Source organism: Acomys russatus, chromosome 6 (assembly GCF_903995435.1).
Source record: "Acomys russatus chromosome 6, mAcoRus1.1, whole genome shotgun sequence".
Taxonomy (NCBI): Eukaryota; Metazoa; Chordata; class Mammalia; order Rodentia; family Muridae; genus Acomys; species Acomys russatus.
Window position 1 is genome coordinate 66,398,726 of NC_067142.1, and position 18,333 is coordinate 66,417,058.

An 18,333-nucleotide genomic window follows, 5' to 3' on the forward strand; every position below is an offset into this window, starting at 1 on the left:
CCCACTCCCAGATCTCTCCTGGGATCAAACTGGTGTCTAACTTTATTCTTTTAGGCTGACCAGCAACTTCTGGAAGTTGCCTCTCCTTCTGTGGGGGCAGAGGGGTGACCACATGGAACCAGGGAAGAGACGCTGTTTAAGCATCACCAAGAGAAAGATTATTGTTCAGCCTCTCTGCAGTTTCCCACAGCCTAATACTAGATGTGTGCGCTTGGAGTAGCACTTAGACTGTGGTTAAAGGTTTGCATTCCAGGGCCATTTCTTCTAGCCCACTGTCTGGGATCAAACAGCCCAAGAACCCCACCAGCCCCACTGGCCCTCAGACAATGGGGATGACCCTGGAGACTTAAGAAGTCAGGTTGGACACCTTGGAAATGAAAGTCAAAGAACGCTCCCAAGGCTCTGAGCTCTTCCTGAGTACCTGGTTCATTCTTTGCAGATTTGTGAGTTATGCCTGTAAACAACCGGACACAGCACTTTCCACAATTTCTCTTACACCTAAGGGAGCATAGGTTTGGGGAAAGTTTTGCAGGCAGTGGCTGCTTCCTGGGAATAGAGTTGCATGTTCTGTCCCACTGTATAACTCATACAGATGGAGACCACAAAGGCCGCCGTCCAGGGGAGGCAGTGCAACAGCTGTTATCCATGCAGTCAGCTCTGAGTGTCTTCTGAGGGAATGAGTCAGCCGTGGCAACCTCCTCAGCACTTGCCTTTTAGTGATGGTCCCCTTTCCTGGACATGCCTCAACACCACAACAGGCTTGCATGTGTTGTGTGGCCTGCTTTCTTTCTCTCTGCTTTGTTACCTGTTGTTGTCCTTTATGGATGGCCTCAGTGGGTGATGTAGAAGGCTGTGACTGTCCAACCATCAGACTTAAGGTGAACTTCCAGCTTCATTTTACATTAGTTATGAGATGCTGGGAAAATTAAGCCCTTTTGTTTCTTCATCGGTGATGTGAATGGAAAATGATGTCTACCATGACTTGTATCTTTTAATTTTTTTTTTGATGTTTATTTTCAGTGTATATGTTTGCCTGCTTTGTGTGTGTGTGTGTGTGTGTGTGTGTGTGTGTGTGTGTGTGTGTGTGTGTGTCTCAGATCCCCTGGAACTGGAATTAGAGACAGTTGTGATTTGCCCGGTGGACCCTGGGAATAGAACCTTGGAAGAGGCAGTGTCCTTAACCTCTCAGCCATCTCTCTAGCCCAACGAAGACTGCTTTGGAGCTTATATGAGTAATGCTTGTAAAGCTTTAGCACGATGTCTGACAGAAAGTTACATCTTCGATAAGCATCAGCCATTACCATCTAAGGAAGGATTCTCTTCCACCATTTGCATAGGTCATGGCACATGAGTGTGATGCAATGGAATAGGCTATAGATTTCCTGTGATGAGCAAAACACTGGATCCAAGTCTCTATCCAAGGAGCAACAGTTAGAAATTTCCAGGTTACACCACAAGACTCTTCTACTTAAGACACCATGTGTTTCACAACCAAGTATCATTTGTGGTTGTCCTTTGAGATGCAAAAACTGCCTTGACCTACATTCCACACAGTGTGGGAAGTCCCAGGGGACATTCCTGTATGAATTTGATGGTGATGGTGGAGTGGAAGGAGCTGTCTTCTTTCGTTGTTACGGCTTGTCTCACTCATATGTCAGCGTGCTTTCGTCTTCATTAGCTGTGTCACATTAAACCTGCCCTTCCTTCCTTCCTTCCTCCCTTCCCAGAACAACAGTGGTAGAAAGGCACATATCCGCTTTGATTGAAGGGTTCGGAAAAGGAAGAGGATGGAAGTTTCATCATCATAATTCACTGAAGTCCCAGGGCTCTTCTGCCGTCAGAGCTCCTTCCTGGGAGTCTCCTTTCTGGAGGCCCCATCAACAGCCATGTCTGACTCTTTTCTGCTGCTTATTTCTTTGCTCTTTGCTAAGCTTCCTTGCAGAAGGGATCTGAGATGTTCTGGATGAGATGTACTTTTCTAAAGTCTACTGAAGTATATTTGGGAAGGGATGCTACTTTGCCTTTGCCACAATTTGAATCCTGAGCCCCCTTCAAGGCCATGTGTTGAAGGTGTAGTTACCAGCCTGTGGTGCTCTTGGGAGTTGACAGAATCAGGAGGTGGATCCTAGTGGAGGAGGTTAGGTCATGGGGGTGTGCCCTTGCAGGGGATATTGCAGCTCTGTCCCTCGTTGCTTCCTGGCTGCCATGAAATGAAGAGCTTCTTCTGTCATGGGCTTCTACCACAGACCCAACAGCAAAGGGGCCAACTATGCAGTGAATCATGGGCCAACATACATCTTTCCTGCTGAGTTAGCTCAGGCATTTTATCACAGAAACATAAAGTTGACCGATCTACCCTTTCAAAGAATCCTGATGTTATAATTTTATCTATTTGTGACTTTACATGAGTTCTTTCAGGGCAAGAACCTATGCAACCTCGTTGCCTCAGAAGGTGAAAGAATACAGTAGTTGATAATTTGCCTTGGCCCAACTGCTCAATAACCATATAGCTCTCCTAGGAAACATGCCACAGAGGCCTGAATAAGATAATGAACTTGAAGAAGTCTGAGGCGCAGAAAACACCTGTATTAAATTGCTGTCTGCCCACAGTGACTAGCTTCACTCATGGTGGCACTGCCATGCCAAGCTAGGAAAGAGCTTTTTGGTAAGGACTGGATTTGTACTTGAGTAACCTAGTTTCCTGATGATGCAGAAGGTTAAAGGGTTTTAGCTGATTCTACTGTCTGATGTAATTGTAGTCCAAATTTCTGGAAGAAGTTAAGGGAACTTTTGCTTGGCCTATCCTGGGAGGACAGTAGAAATAAACTTGGTGTTCTATCTAAACACACACAAACCACAGAACCTCTCTAGGCTTCTGTTCTCATTACTAACTACTTAATATTGAAGATTTGCTTGTTTTTTTTGTTTTGTTTTGTTTTACTTTCTACAGACAGACAAGCCAAGTTTTAAAACTCTTTATTTGAATTTTAGAGAAAGAACAGGTATTGCATTATAAAGACTTGTTTGAAAATATGAAATAGTCTGTTGCCATTATTTACTGTAAACGGACATAATTACTAAGGGAGAGAACAATACATCTTTCCTGCATCTTCTACACACGTAGCCCTGGTTGACCCTGATCTTTCCACCTCTGCCTCCCGAGTGCTAAGACTCCAAGCACACACCACCATCCTGGTTTCTGTGGTGAAGGAACCCATCATGGCTTTGGCAGTCTAAGCAAGTACTCTTCCACCTGAGCTAGTACAGAAGCCCTCTCCAACAGACTGTTAAAAATGATCATGGATACTGTGCCGCTGACATTCCCTGAACCTTGTTACCACAATCAGGGGCAAGACTAGAATCTCAGAGACTAGCAGAGCTTCATCGCTGTCAACATCTCCTGTATCCTGACGACTGCCCAGAAATCAGAGCTGATAATGAATAAGATGGTTCAATTGATACACACTTGCTTCAATTCAATCTGCTGATTCAGTCTGGGATTAGCCTACTGGGGAATATACCACACTTCCTTTTTGTTTGTTTCTGAGACAGGGTTCCTCTGTGTAGCTTTGGCCGTCCTAGACTCGCTTTGTAGACCAGGCTGGCCTCACTCAGCAATCCACCTCCCTTTGCCTCCCTAGTGCTGGGATTACCACACCCAGTTATCGCACTTCCTGTTTTATTTACCTGTGGTTATCAGCTTGACTGAGAAAAGCACACCAGTGTGGTATTTGTTGGCCTTCACAAATGACTTATTGACTCCGGAGTTCTTAAACCCAATATAATTAAGTATTTTCATACACTAGGTCTGTAATGCCTAAAGGTAGCCAAACACAGGGTCAGTTTTTTGACACTGGCTTGCCATGGTATGACTCAGTAAATTTCTGCATTACACAGGCTTATTCTTTTTTTTCCCCATAGATTCTATGTGTGCCTGACATATTAGAATTGCTGAAAGTTCTAGTAATATCCAAAATAAACTATGTTTTAAGCTTAGTTATTAAAATATAAGCTAATAGAACACTAATAGACTTTCTTTAGGCAGAAGAACACTATATTTCTTCTGTGTGCATAGTTCCTTGTGGACTCTGGTGATATCTTCCTAGGTAGTCCAGAAGTTACTTAAAAATGACCCACAATCCTTGTAGTGGGGAGTGGGGAGGAATGTCTCCTTCCAAGTGCTATTAGGATGGGACCGACAATGTCTTCAAGTCATTATCTTCCTTCTAGGCTTTACTTTTCTTTCCTTTTGGTTAAAAATATGACTGGTGTTCACATTAGCAGCAAAAGAAGATCACTGCTCATGTAAATTAAAATAGCCTACAACCGATGACAGAGCACATGGGCAAAGCATATGCGGATATGGAGTCTGAAGGTGGCAATAAACTGTGATCAAGTCTAGCAGTATGCTTGGGAGGTTGGTTCCCATGACATAGCGACAGAGTGAGAATGTCTCACTGGGAAGCTCAGGTCTCGGTACCTGCTGAAGGAAGCAGTCAGCCCCTTAGGCTGTCAGAGGTGGGCACTTCCATGAGTTCAGATTGAAGGGGAGCCACTGGCTCAGACTCTGGCTCTCCAGGCTACAGAAATGCAAGGGGCTATTTCTAATATGCTATTAAAGCATGGGATGGACTGGAAGTTTTCGATGTGGGAGAAGTCAAACATGATTCCTAGTTTTGTTCCTGTGGTAAAGTTCATAGTTAAATGGTGAGACCAAAATACAGTCTTACTGTTGTGAAACCGGGAGTTTTCCCAGGTCAAATGTTTTAGTCACAGCAGCCATGTCTAAGAGCATCTTGCTGGTCTGACTACTGGGGAATATTTGCCCAGCACAGAGATTTGGGCAAACAAGACTGAACCATGACAGTGTCTCTTTAAATATGAGAGAAAGTCCATTCCTTCTGTTTTAAGTAACAGTTATTGGGAAAACTTAGGAATGACTCCCATAATGTCATTTTCAGCCTAGTGTGACTTCTTGTTAACAAGACAAAAGGGGGCCCGGCATCCTGCTGCTGACATTTATCTCACAAGCATCCTTTCTCATCACCAGGGTCATATTACATTCCAAGGAAGCTGTTTTGTGAGCCAATCACAGAGAGAAGCGGTTCTGACTCAGCAGTTAACAGGAGGCAACATCCAGTTAATTCCACTAAATTTAAAAACTGGGGACTTGCAAACATATGAGAGACCACACTGTCAGTCTCCATCAACACTTCCCAACATTACAGTACCATCAGCCCAGGGTGAGAAAACCAGCTAGTAACAGGTGGAGTGACTTCCTCTGGGAAGCATCTAATTTAAAATAGATTATTTATTTTTATTTTTATGTGTATTATTGCTTTGTGTGCACATATGTATGTACACCGTGTGTGTCTGGTGCCTAGCAAAGCCCTGGAAGAGGCATAGGATCCCCCTGGAACTAGAATTACATATGATTCTGAGCTAGGAACTGAACCTGCTCTTCTTCTGGAAGAGTAATAAGTGCTATTAGCCACCAATCCATTTCTCTAGCTCAAATTTATTTGATTTTTCTTCATAATCTTGTAAAATCACATTTCAAAATGTAATAAATTAAAAAATATATATATATTATGTACATGCATAGCTCCTACATTTTCAGGCTATAAAACCCAAAGGCAATCTCAAAAAATAAAAAATAACACCCAAATGCCTGCTTCCTTTGCGCCCAGCACATTAGCTTTCCCTCTCCACTGGGCCCTGTGCTAACAAACATGATAAAAACCACTGTGCCCAGGGATTGCCAGCAAGTTAAACAGCTCTGTGTCTGTCAACTGCCTTTCCCTTGTTTCTCAAAACTCTACCCTGAGAAGGTCCCATTCCTCATCTTAGAAGATGGGCTTAAGAGTGGTAATGACAAACCCTGAAGGGCCAGTGAGGGCAGAGAAGGCAAGCCTCCAGACTACTTTTGAACAGTCCTTCCCGACTCCTGGGCTCCCTCACCTGTGCTGTGGCCGCCTTAACTTCTGCTTGCTTTCTGGCTGTGCCTCCCAACCATCACCTGTTGGAGAGGTATCAGCCTTAGCAAATGTGACACTGTTGAGGTGTTTGGTCTGAGGAACTGGTGGAACAGACACAACAGAGCTAGGATGCAAAAGGTAAGAGGCTCTGGGATGGCGGCTTTGTATGTGGTGCAGTGAGAGGCAGAAGTGTGCTGGAGTCCCTTCAGACATGAGTCTTCCAGCAGATGAGCAGTAGGAACTGCTGACAAAGCCACACCCTCTGGTTGAACTAAGTCATAGGTATGGTGGACAGGGCCACAGGGTGGTCCATCTCCCCCACAGATGGCTACTCATAAAGGCATTCCATGCATTTACTATCTTCTCCTTGGTGTCCACTAGAAGACTGATCCCTAGGGCGAACAATCTGAAAACCACCCGAGAGCCAATAAGGATGGACCATGGTACTGGATTTTAACAGTTTGTAACTATTTCAACTACTGCAACTCCAGATTCCCAGGTAAGCCGGGTGTGGTGGCATGTGCCTTTAATCCCAGCACTTGGGAGGCAGAGGCAGGTGGATCACTGTGAGTTCAAGGCCAGCCTGGTCCACAAAGTGAGTCCAGGACAGCCAAGGCTAACACAGAGAAACCCTGTCTTGGAAAACCAAAGAACCAAAACAGATTCCCAGGTAATGCAGCAGGAGTGGCCCTTCCCCAGAAGTGTCTAACTAGCTGGGAGATAGCAGCAATGTCCAGTGAACAGCTGTTGAGGAGGATCCAGGCATAATAGGGTCACAGGCAGAAAATGACCTGACTGCATGCAACCCCTGAAGTCTGTCTTTGCTTCCCTTGAAAGGAGAAGAGGACTTGTTGCCACTGTGTGCACTGGAATGGGGTCACCTGACAAAGCAGCGTATGAGGGACGGCAAGAGTTCTCACACCCATCTTGTGACTTTACCAATGCACAATGCACACTGCAATGTAATTTTAGCTGCTTTCTATGGTGAAAGAAGCAGGCAAAATACAATAAGATATATGTGAACATAACTTTTGCTTTTTGTTTTTATTTTGTTTTATTTATTGAGGTGCTTTCTCTATATAGCTTTGCCTGCTCTGTCCTGGAACTCAATATGTAGACCAGGCTGATCTCAAAGTTTACCCTACCTTCCACATGGTGCTAGGATTAAAGGCATGTGCCCAGCCATAGCTTTTTTTTTTTTTTTTTAAACTCCAATATGGAACAAAGAGAGATACAGTCTTTATCATCTTTCCACTGGAGAAACTGAAATTTTTTGCCATAATATGGTGCAGGCTCCGTGGGATCCCATGCCTGCTCTGTGCACTGTCAGTCCTTAAGGAAACACTCTACTCTAGCTTAAACCTGGCTACCTCCAAGTTCCTTTGCTGAGGCTGGTTTCACAGGAGTGTGTCCTGGGCTGAGGATTCACAATGATAGGGAAGCATTTGCCCTGAGGTCCTTAAGGATCTGCGGTGAGGAGCAGAGTTCCAAGAGTGAACGGTGGCTGTACCTCTAAACTTACCGGGAAGCCATGTGAACCCCCAGTGTTTAAACACATGTATAGATCGAGTCACCTCCTCTCCCTACATCCCACCACTGGCCTTCCCTTCCCTTGTCTCCAGTGTGCGGCTCACTCTCTGACCCCACAGCAGTTATTTGCTCAGAGCTGAACCACAAAGTCACAAGTAAAAATAAACTTGACCAAGTGGATAATCCCTTTACCCAAACTCCAAACTGTTTTGACTCTGTGGGATGCTTCTGGCTGTTCAGACTTTTGAAATGTGTTTTCTCAAATATACTACTCAGAATGGATTTGAATCAAAGGAGAGAGAAAGCCAATTGGTGGAAACCACATGAACATGTGCTCTAAAGCTTTAAATAAAAATCCCTTTACTATGCCAGGCAGTGTAGTGGACAAAAGAGGAAGTGGGTCTTATCTGGAGGAAGAACAAATCAATAGGAAAAGCAGTGAAGAAAGACTTAACAGAACACCACCACCAGGCAACACTGCCTACACAGGCTGCACTGCCATGAGAAAACTGCTCTTTAGCATGTCCCCCACTGGAGGGTAGGTGGTGAAAAGCAGAGTCGCTTCTTGCTCTCTTCTTTTCCTTCCCTGGAGTTGCAGCAAGAGGCAGTTCCCAGTTCACAAGGAGGCAGAGAGCAGCACCCCTCACCGGCCCTTCAGTGTGGCAGGCCCACACTCTGCTTTCCCAGGCGGCTCAGGGCACTACTGTACGGACTCGGGGATGGTGCTGACAACATGGGTTGTCTCTGTGGCTGTTGGAGGGGAACCAAAGAAGGTATTGGTTTGGTTCCTTTGATGATCTCGGAGATAGGGAGGAACGGAGGAGCTTTTGATGTGCAGTATCCTGGTGTCCATCACCTGACAGTCAATCTGCATCATCACTTCATAGTCCTGCCCATTGATGACGTTATCTGCAGAGAAGCAGACGAAGAGTCAACAGGGAGTGCTTTCAGGGTGGGACCTGTCACTACACGTTCAAGGGTGAACAGAAGCTTTATCGGCCTCTATGCCTGTGCGCCAATATGTCCTGCTTTTTCCTCAATTCTAGCTCTCCAAGCGTTCTATAAGGCTGTATCCTTCCTTCCACTTGTGGAGATTGACACACAAGACAACTGAAGAGGAGGGAAAAAACACATCATCCCAAGAAGGAAGAAATACTAAGGCTCTATACCTTCCATTTCTTTGTGTTCCTCATTGTAAATTATTTGCACTTTTGTGCTTTGTTTACCTGTATTTTAACTTACACCTCCCTGGAAAGGCTGCTAGACTATCTATTCCATGATATTTCTACTGCAGCTCAGCCCCATTATTTGTTTCTCACTCTACTTTCCTCCATTCATATTCTGTATTTACTACTTACATATTCATACCATCAAGTTCAAAACAGTGCAAACTACATGTCCTCCAAAAGGTATACTAGCACTAATGTCGATAAACCTTACTGAGGACACAAGTGAGGTACACAGTGAGCATCACCCAAACTTCCAAAAATGCTGGGATGTCTTCAGAAAATGGAAACTAGGCACCTGTGGGCAAAAGAAGGCGAGTCAAAGCCTAAGGGCAGAGACTATTTGCTCAATAAAATTATAGCAGAAAATATCCTAAGTCCAGAGAAGAAAACAGACATCCAAATACATCAGCCATTTCAAGCCCCAAAGAGATATAACCAGAGAACCACTCCATGACATATCATAGTCAAGACGCTGTCTCAGTTCTTTCTGTTGCTGGGATGAAACCCTGACAAAGGAAACTAAAAGAAGGAAGAGTTTGTTTTGTCTCACTGTTCAAGGTTCAGTCCACCATGGGGAGGAAATCAAGATGGCGGAAGCTTGAAGCAGATGGTCGAGTCACATTCACAGGAAGAACCAGACAGAGATGAACGCATGCTGCTGCTCAGCCCCTGCTCTCCATTTTCACAGTGCAGGCTCCCAGCCAGGGAACAGCCCCATGCACTAGAGTGAGTGCACCATCCCACCGCTGTTAAAGCAATCAAGAAACCCCCTGTAGGCATGCTCTAAGGCCCATCTCCCAGGTTACTTGAGATTCTGTCAAGTGGACACTAAACTGCTACAAATGCCAAAAGTACAAAGCTCAGAGACAATATTAGAAGGTGCAAGGGAAAAATGGAGACTATCAGAATAACATTAGATTTCTTGTTAGCAACGCAATAAGCAAAGAAAGCATAGAATGATATACTTAAAGCCCTAAACATAAATAACTGCCAAGCAAGGACAGTATACCCAGTAAGTTAATTCTTTTTCTTTTTCTTTCTTTTTTTTTTTTATTAATTTATTCTTGTTACATCTCAATGTTTATCCCATCCCTTGTATCCTCCCATTCCTCCCCCAATAAGTTAATTCTTGACATTTCAAGATTAGCACAAACTAAGCCAATTCATAACAGCCAAGCTAGCACTGCAGAGACAACTTAAAGGAATACTATACAAAGAAGAAGGAGAAAGACAGTCTTATCCATGAGATCAAGGGAGACCCAGGAAGCAATTCATTATGCATGACAGAGGAAACCAACAAACCCCTAATACTACCAATAATGCAAGCAGCCAGAACAACTGCCAAAGCAACCACTGGAAAGAGCAAGGCCCTCTCAAACATAACCTTGAAAGAAATAACCTCAACTGACTATTGAAAAAAAAATGTAGGTTGATTGGATTAAAAAACAAACTTGTCAGAGGCTGGAGAGATGGCTCAGTGGTTAAGAGCGCTGCCTGCTCTTCCAGAGGTCCTGAGTTCAATTCCCAGCAACCACATGGTGGCTCACAACCATCTATAATGTAATCTGATATCCTCTTCTGCAGATAAAGCACTCATATGCAATAAATAAATAAATCTTAAAAAAAAAAAACTTGTCAAACAAGCCAAAGGATGGAATATGCCTTCCCAGCAAATGTCAACAGGCTGGCAGAGCTGATACGGTAGACTTCAGACAAAACCTAACCAGAAGACTAAGGCCAAGATATAGGAACAACGGAAACACACTGAAGATCACACATCAGGACAAAAGTGATTTCCTTTTAGGGTTGCAAGGTTGGTTCAACATATCCAAATCAATAAATGTAACACAATGTCAAACAGACTTAAAGACAAAAATGAATTAATCATTTCAATAGAGTTAGAAAAGGTATCTGAAAAAGTTCTCCATGCCTGCGTGACAAAAAGTCTTGAAGCAACTAGGAGCAGAAGGAACATGCCATATAGCAAGCCTACAGCCAGTATTACATGCGGATAAAAGCATTTCCTGTAAAATCAAGAATGGTACACAGGAGCGTTCTTTCTCTACTCTTTCAAAAGAATGCTTAAACTCTTGACTAGAGCAATAAGATAAATAAAAGGGTTAAGTGTGTGAAGCCAACTGACCTTATTTTCAGGTTATATTATTCTGCACACACAAGAACCTCCAGGTCTTACTTCTTAAGGCCAGTGAAGCCTCACAAGACTCCTAGATTTGTGTTTTCAGCAAAGTGGCAGGATGCAAAACCAACATGCTAAAACCACTAGCTTTCGTACACACCAACAATGAGTTTGCCAAGAAAAAAGAACAACTATCCCATTCAAAACTGCCTCAATAGCAACAACAAGAAAATCCCCTAAGAATATGTCTAACCAAGGAGGTAAAAGTAAAAGGACTCACCATAAAAATTTTAAGGCACTAAAGAAAGAAACTGAAGAAGATACTAGATAATGAGAGGCTTTCTATGTTCATGGCTTAGCAGAGTATTATGATGTATATGGGGTGTTTTGTCTACATTTACATCTTCACTCAGGAAGAGGGCATCAGAGCCCATAGGACTAACAGCTGTGAGCCACCATGTGAGTGCTGGGAATTGAACTCAGGACTTTTGGAAGGGCAGCCAGTGCTCTTAACTGCTGAGCCATCTCTCCAGTCCCACCAGTGAGGTTTCTAATTCCATTAGATTCTCCCAACTGTGAATTTAACAGTGAGGACAGAGAAGAAACCACGGACATCTGAAAGTTATGTTCTTTCTCAGGTATCATTAGATCACTTCTACAGTAGGACAATATACATTTCCAGAGTTAGTGATTCCATACCAAAGAGAAAAGTGCAGTTCTGCAGGCTTAGCTCTTACAGACGGCAAGAAGGAACAGACACCATGCAGTTCTGCTAAATATATATATACACAGGATAACTACCATGAACTTAAAGATGTATTCATTCTCCTGCCCCCCCCCGCACCTCTCTCTCTCTCCCTCTCCCCCAACCCCCCGCCCTCTCTCACACACACACACACACACACACACACACACACACACATACACACACACACTATGCCTGCAGGTAGCAGAAGAGGGTTGAGGTCCCTAGAGCTGGAGTCAAGGGATTCTGAGCCACTTGATATGGGTGCTGGAAACCAAACTCCAGTCCTCTGGAAGAGCAGCAGGTGCTCTGAGGCACAGGGTCACCTCTGCAGCCTCCACTATCATGACTCATGATACACATTACAGACCCTCCTTACTTCTTAGGAGGATGAAAACTTTTCATTTTAGTGGCAGGGCCAAATTACTCCCTTATTTGTAATCCTGGGTGGTCATTTTCCAACTTGTAGTAAATGAAATAATGAGAGAATTGTAAACAGATACTGTTTCTCAAGGCCAGCTGAGTAATCACGGCCCTGCACCAGAGACTCTGTGGACTTGGAACTGTTCAGTAGTCAACGTGGCATCTTCTTTTGCATTTTCCTCTGTGAATCTGGAGCTGTGTTTTGCGAGAGCCTGGTCTCATACTACCTTCTATTAAGGTCATGCAGAGCCAAACAGTAAGACTTAATTCTGAATACTTTTTACTGAAAAGGAGTTCAGATTAAAAGTAAAATTCTTCCTGTCCCATTGTCCTTTCTTTGAACTTTTACAAAAAGTCAAGCATTTTGGAAGAAAACCCAAAGTCTGACATCTGATCTTCAGATTCCACTGTTTTGTTTGAGGAAAGTGAGCCAACAGCTTGTCACGTACGAAGGTGGGAAATCTGGAGACATCTAGTCTGGGTTGTTTTCAAAGGGGTCTCATACGCAGACTTCAGGAGTCTATATGTTCTCTGAAACTGTATGAAAGTTTTGTTTTTATATTTTGGAAAACAGACACTAACAGATGCTTAATGGGTTAAAAAAAACAAAACAAAACAAAACAAAAAGCAACAACAACAACAAAAAAAAACTGAGATAAATCTAATAACCTACTAATTTTATAGCAATGATACATTCTTTTTATTTAAATCCAAGGAAAAATACCCCTGTGCTGTGACCTCAGCTATCTGTCCCAGTGCTTACAATGTCCCCAATGGTGATACAGTTCCCTTACAACTCCTGTAAGTGTCTTTGGTCACAATTGAAGCTAAACTCCCTTTTAGCCTTACCAGAGATGAAGGCCAGCTGGCGGCTGCTGGACACTGACCTTTTCTTTTAAGGCCACTGCTATAGCAGCTTAGCATCAATTTTCCAAGCCATGCCTCTAAGCAATGGCTTTCCAATTATTTATCTTTATATACTAAATTTGAATGTCTAGAAGGTGGCCAGGTTTTTCACTGAACTATTTTCCAGAAAGCAGAAGATGGAAGACATTCTGCTAATGTAGTTGGAATCATTTCATTTAGAACATGTGACCAAGTTCAGATTTCAAGGCACTACACCCGTCATTTCCTTTTGGAACCATAGTCCCTGTGTGTCTCTCTGTGTAGGAATACACACACACACACACACACACACACACACACACACGCAGAAGACCAAATAATGGAAAACACATGTCAGAGACATGAAATACATATTACTAATTTTCACTTTTTTTTTTTTTTTTTTTAAAGATTAACTCAGAATCCAGATGACAGCTGAAGATCAGGACTGGGCTCTCTAGTAGAGTTTAACCACCTGCAGAAGACATTAGGTCCACCATGTACCTGCTGCAATTTAAACTGATAACTAAAGTTCTTGAATGCTTTAAAGGCCTAGAAATACAAGTTCATATGCTCTGAAGGAAAACTAAAGATGCACTAGGGTTCTAAACCTAGGAGCTGCCAGCTATGGCTGAAATGACATTGTTATTTTAAGGCTAACCAAGAGGCTCAGGGTGGCTCTGGACAAGGTGGCTTTAAAATACACTTTGTTTTCACTCTCCCTTCCTGATAGTGACTAGTGCTAGGCCGGGTAACAGCAGCAGTGAGAGACCATACCTGACCTAGAGAGCAAGCGAGCACAGAGGAGTTGAGGAAGCCCTTCTGCAAGGCATGCTGGATCCATTTTTTTCAATTCTAGGACAGGATGCAGGATTCTACTACTGAGCTATGCTGCCAGCCCTGGATGCTTTTTTCATGATGTGCTAACAGGAGTCATAAAGTTGCCAGCATCTCTAAAGATTAGAGACTGGAGAAGCACTGCTCTGCTCCGGGAGATCCTATAAAAGGCTTCTCTGCAGGTTTCACATAAACCAATGAGCAGTAAGTGAGGCGGCCTCACCATTACCGATATTTGGATTGCTGTAACTAAGGAGGGCAGACTGAGAAACAGGCTCATGATAACTCTCTGTGAAATAAGATGTCACCTTGAAGCCCAGGCTGGCCTTGAACTCAGGACCATTCTCCTGCCTTATCCTTTCCAATACTGAGATTACAGCTATGTGTCACCATGGCTAGCTTCAGGGTAACTTGATCTTGCTGAAGTCTCAATGGTGCTTGGCTGTGGGCATCTGTGTACACAGCGCACAACGGGATAGCAGGAGCTTTGCCACTCATTGCAGCAGCGGCAGACGAGGCTCCTGCTTTTCCTTTAAGACTTTGTGCTCTGTTACCAGGTGAACATGTCTGGGAAGGACATCCCTTCATGGGATGCTAACAATTTGCCACTCAGTGTGAATAATATGGTCAAAGCAGGCCCTGAGAGAGGGTCTGAACCCAGGGGTTAGCTTAGAAGGACAAGAGAGGAGGGGTCCTTAGAGAGAAACAGGGTTTGGATGTGAGGGGCTGAGACACAGCACACACTTTAAGGATGATGCCTCCACTGTTAATGTGGAGGGCTCTGCTGAGAGAAAGTCATGGGTCGCCTCATGACGAGGGCAAGGTAAACATTAGGTTAAGGAACTGAGAACCAACTTATGTAAAACGACCCATAAGCCTTTCCCCCTCCAGATGTACACTTAATTTAGAGAGGGGAGGGGAAAGGAAAGAGACAGACAGACAGCAGGAAAGATCATGCCTATCTGGGAAAACAGAACTTAAAAGGAGTCACATTACAGTGAAGGGTGAAGTGTTCTGGGTTTATGTTTCTACTTAACAGATACATGGAAAAGCCAACATTTTAAAAAATATCTACCCTGTGTGCTGGGCTCTTTGAAGCATAGAGAATGAGATGGAATGCCAATCCAAGTCTGCTAAAATGCATAAGCCGAGTATTTTACGTTTAAAATCCACCAGGCAAATAAAAAGGCAAAGAGATGAAAGGCAGCAAGCATGAGCACTGGAATGTGGTGCTGAAGGCTCAGGAGGACTGGAAAGGCAGGAAAGGTGTCTGAACACTGAGGTTGGAAAAGTTCCAGGCCGTGCGGAACTCTGAAGGGCTTGTAAACACACAATACCTGAAGCCAGCACAGCATGCCAAGGGCTATTTGTTGTGAGATGACTAATACAAAAACCAGACCCTCGATCATAAGCAGAACTAAATATCTAAAAATGTATGAGTTTTATTTTTAAGTGACAAAACTTTATAAAGAGATATATAAAGTAGATTTTAAAAAAGATTTAATTACTTGTCATTCATGTGTATGAGTGTTTGCCTGTACGTTTGTGCACCATGTACGGCTGTGCCTGGTGACTGCAGAGACCAGACGAGGGTGTCTGGTCCCCTGGAAGTGGAGTTACGGTCGGCTTGGAGCTGCCAATGCGGGTGCTAGGAAATAAACCTATGTCCTATGCGGGGGCACCCAGTGCCTTAAACCACTAAGCCACTTGTCCAGAGCCAAAGACAGATTTTTACCTGGAGTCAGACACCAATCCTAATGAAGGAGTTTGCTCTGTACAAACCTAGTTGGTGGCAGGCTATGCTGGTAATAGCTGTACCTGAATCTGGGGACACAAGAAACAACCTCAATAAAAGCACAGGAGCCAGGAGCACAATGAATGAACAAATAAATAAAGACATGCTATAATGTCATTTGTCTGCGGTGGCTCCTCACTTCCATAAGCTAACTCTACTATGCCAATGTAGCTCTAATTGTCACACATGTCCTGGTTTGGGGCACTTCAACACACCACTTACTGCAACTGGTGTCATTTCTGCTATTCTGACCCACTCCCATTATCTAACTAGTCCAACTGTAATAATCTATTAAGGCCTACACTTGAATATCAACTTCTAAGAAATCCTCCATTAGGAAGCAGGACGTGAGTGGCTCCCCCCCTATAATTCCAGCACTTGAGAGGCAGAGGTAGGTGAATTGCTGTGAGTTTGAGGCCAGCCTGGTCAACAGAGTGAGTTCAGGACAGCCAAGGCAGAGAAATCCTGTCTCAAACAAACAAATAAACAACAATAACAACAAACCCCCAAAACAAAACAACAACAACAAAACAAAAACCGAGGAAAAAAGAAAGAAGCCCTCCCTGAGAACACCGATGCTGAGGTTTGCCCTTATAAGCCATGCGTAAACGACCCACTTCATGAAACAATGTTAAGGTCATCACAGAAAAGAAAAAAAGGTTAAGCTTCTTTAAAAAAATAGCTGAAAAAAAAACTGGGAGTGAGGTAAAATTAAAGCGGATATGGGTGGTAAGACTGGAAGCTCTCCCTTATGGGCTGGCAAGAACACTGATCCAGTAACTGTCACTACAGATGGTAACACAGAGCACTTCCAACATGAAGTATCGGGAGATATAAGAGCACACGAGGGACACAGAGTTCTCAGCAACCGTCACAGATGTCCTTTACCAAAAGAAATTAAAAACTTTCTCTGATGGGAAGATTTTAGGATTGAGGATATTCAAAGGCAGAGAAAAAAAAAAAAAAAAAAAAAAAAAGAGTAGGGAGGACATTACACATTCAATGGTAACAAAACTAAATAGCTCAGGTTTTATAGCCACTAGACAATGGAGATTTTGGACAGTTTTGTCCTGTTAGATTAGAAATGACATCACAAAACATGTATGTGGACCTAAAATAGTGACTATGTAAAATCCACTGGACCCTTTAGTAGTCATGGTATATGAATTACTACTAGGTATAAGGAAAAACAAACAAACAAGCAAACAAACAAACAAACAAACAGAAAACCCTGATTATTATTACTATATTAGTCCAAGCCTCATTATTAAATTTTTATTTTTGGTTGTGAGCCTAGGCTTTAATGGTGGAGCCATCTCTCTAGCCCTCATTATTACATTTTAATAGACAGCATTTTCATATAGGCTTAATATACATTAAATTTCTAGGAACATAACTGTTGATGATCTGCTTAATAAATACTTCTATGTGCAAAACACTGATCACCTAATTGTTCCTATAACAAGGTCTTCAATCGATATGATTATGATTATTGCTGTTATTGTTCCCATTTCTGAGGCAAAGCAAGCAAAACACAGACATCAAATGCCTCCCCACGCCACGGGAAATGGCAAAGCAGACCTTGACCTCGGCAGTGAGGCTACAGAAGCCATCCTTAGAGCTATTCTGTCAGGTCAGCAATATTTTTTCCCCTGAAATTAGGAAAGTCAAGAATATTTATCATTTTAAAAAATCACATCACTTTCAGTATCAGAGTCATCATCAAAGGATATCCTGATTAAACTTCACGGTGGGCGCCAGAACCAGAAGAGGACAGCTCCAAAACGCTGCCTCCCGGGAGCCCACGTCTCCTTCAGATGGCTCTTCTAGTTACTACCTGCCCCTTTCCCTGTCGCCCCCTCCGCCCCATACTCTTGAGGAATACTCAAATTTAACTTAAAAACAAAAAAAAAAAAAACCCTGGAGTCTAATGGGTGAATAAAGTGCCAAATCCTTTCCTTCTCATCGATTAGCAGACACACTAATGCTCTGATCAGTAGATTGTCATGCCTGATCTGCGGAGGAAAAAGGTAAGGAAGTAGAGAAAATAGTGTCCAGGAATAAAGTCCAGTACAAGGAAACGTCTTGCTTTGTTTTAAAAATGTCATTAACACAAATCAAAGAATTTTTGTTGGTTTGTTGGTTTTTTAGGATAAGAGCTGCCATACTGTAAGTTATATATGGAATAAAAACTGAGCATAACTGAGTAAATCTAACATTACAGTGTTCCAGTCAGCTGTGAAAATGACAATCATAGCTGAAAAACAGAATTGGGTCTGCCCTATCTCCCCAGGTCTTTGGGGAATGCATTCCAAACAGTCTGAGAAGAGCTTGGAGGCCATATTCCCAGAGATCCCTAGGGTAACTATGGGACTCACACCATTAAGACGTTTTCTGCAATAAAGGATGCCGTTTGAGTCTCTGGACTCTACAGAGGCTCCTTGTGCTTGTGATGGGACACCTCCTAGAGCTCATTGCCCTTTCTAGAAGTCAGAGAGCCAGTCTGTCTCCCAAGAGTGTTAACATCAGGTTTAAAATAACCAAGGAGCCTCCCATGCACCTCCTGACATCCCCTCTAATCTGTCAGCAACTGCAGCTGTGAGATCACAGGGGAATCTTGTGGCACCTTACGCAAAATCATTCAGGAGGCGTGGCTGGTTAACTGCTGCTCTTTCAGAGGACTGGGTTTGATTCCCAGAACCCATACAGCAATTAACAACAGTAACTCCAGTTCCAGGAGATCTAATGCCCTCTTCTGACCTCCTTGGGTACCA

General features: G+C 43.3%; 1 protein-coding gene across 1 annotated transcript in view; it reads right to left on the bottom strand.

Annotated features, from left to right (window-relative positions):
• Positions 1-7,058: 7,058 nt before the first annotated feature.
• Positions 7,059-18,333, bottom strand: part of Atf6 (activating transcription factor 6) — a 148,894-nt gene continuing 137,619 nt past the window's right edge. Inside the window, exon 18 of the mRNA XM_051148349.1 lies at positions 7,059-8,417. Within this exon, the coding sequence (XP_051004306.1) occupies positions 8,209-8,417 (209 nt within the window). The 3' untranslated portion in view covers positions 7,059-8,208. The remainder of the gene's footprint in view (positions 8,418-18,333) is intronic.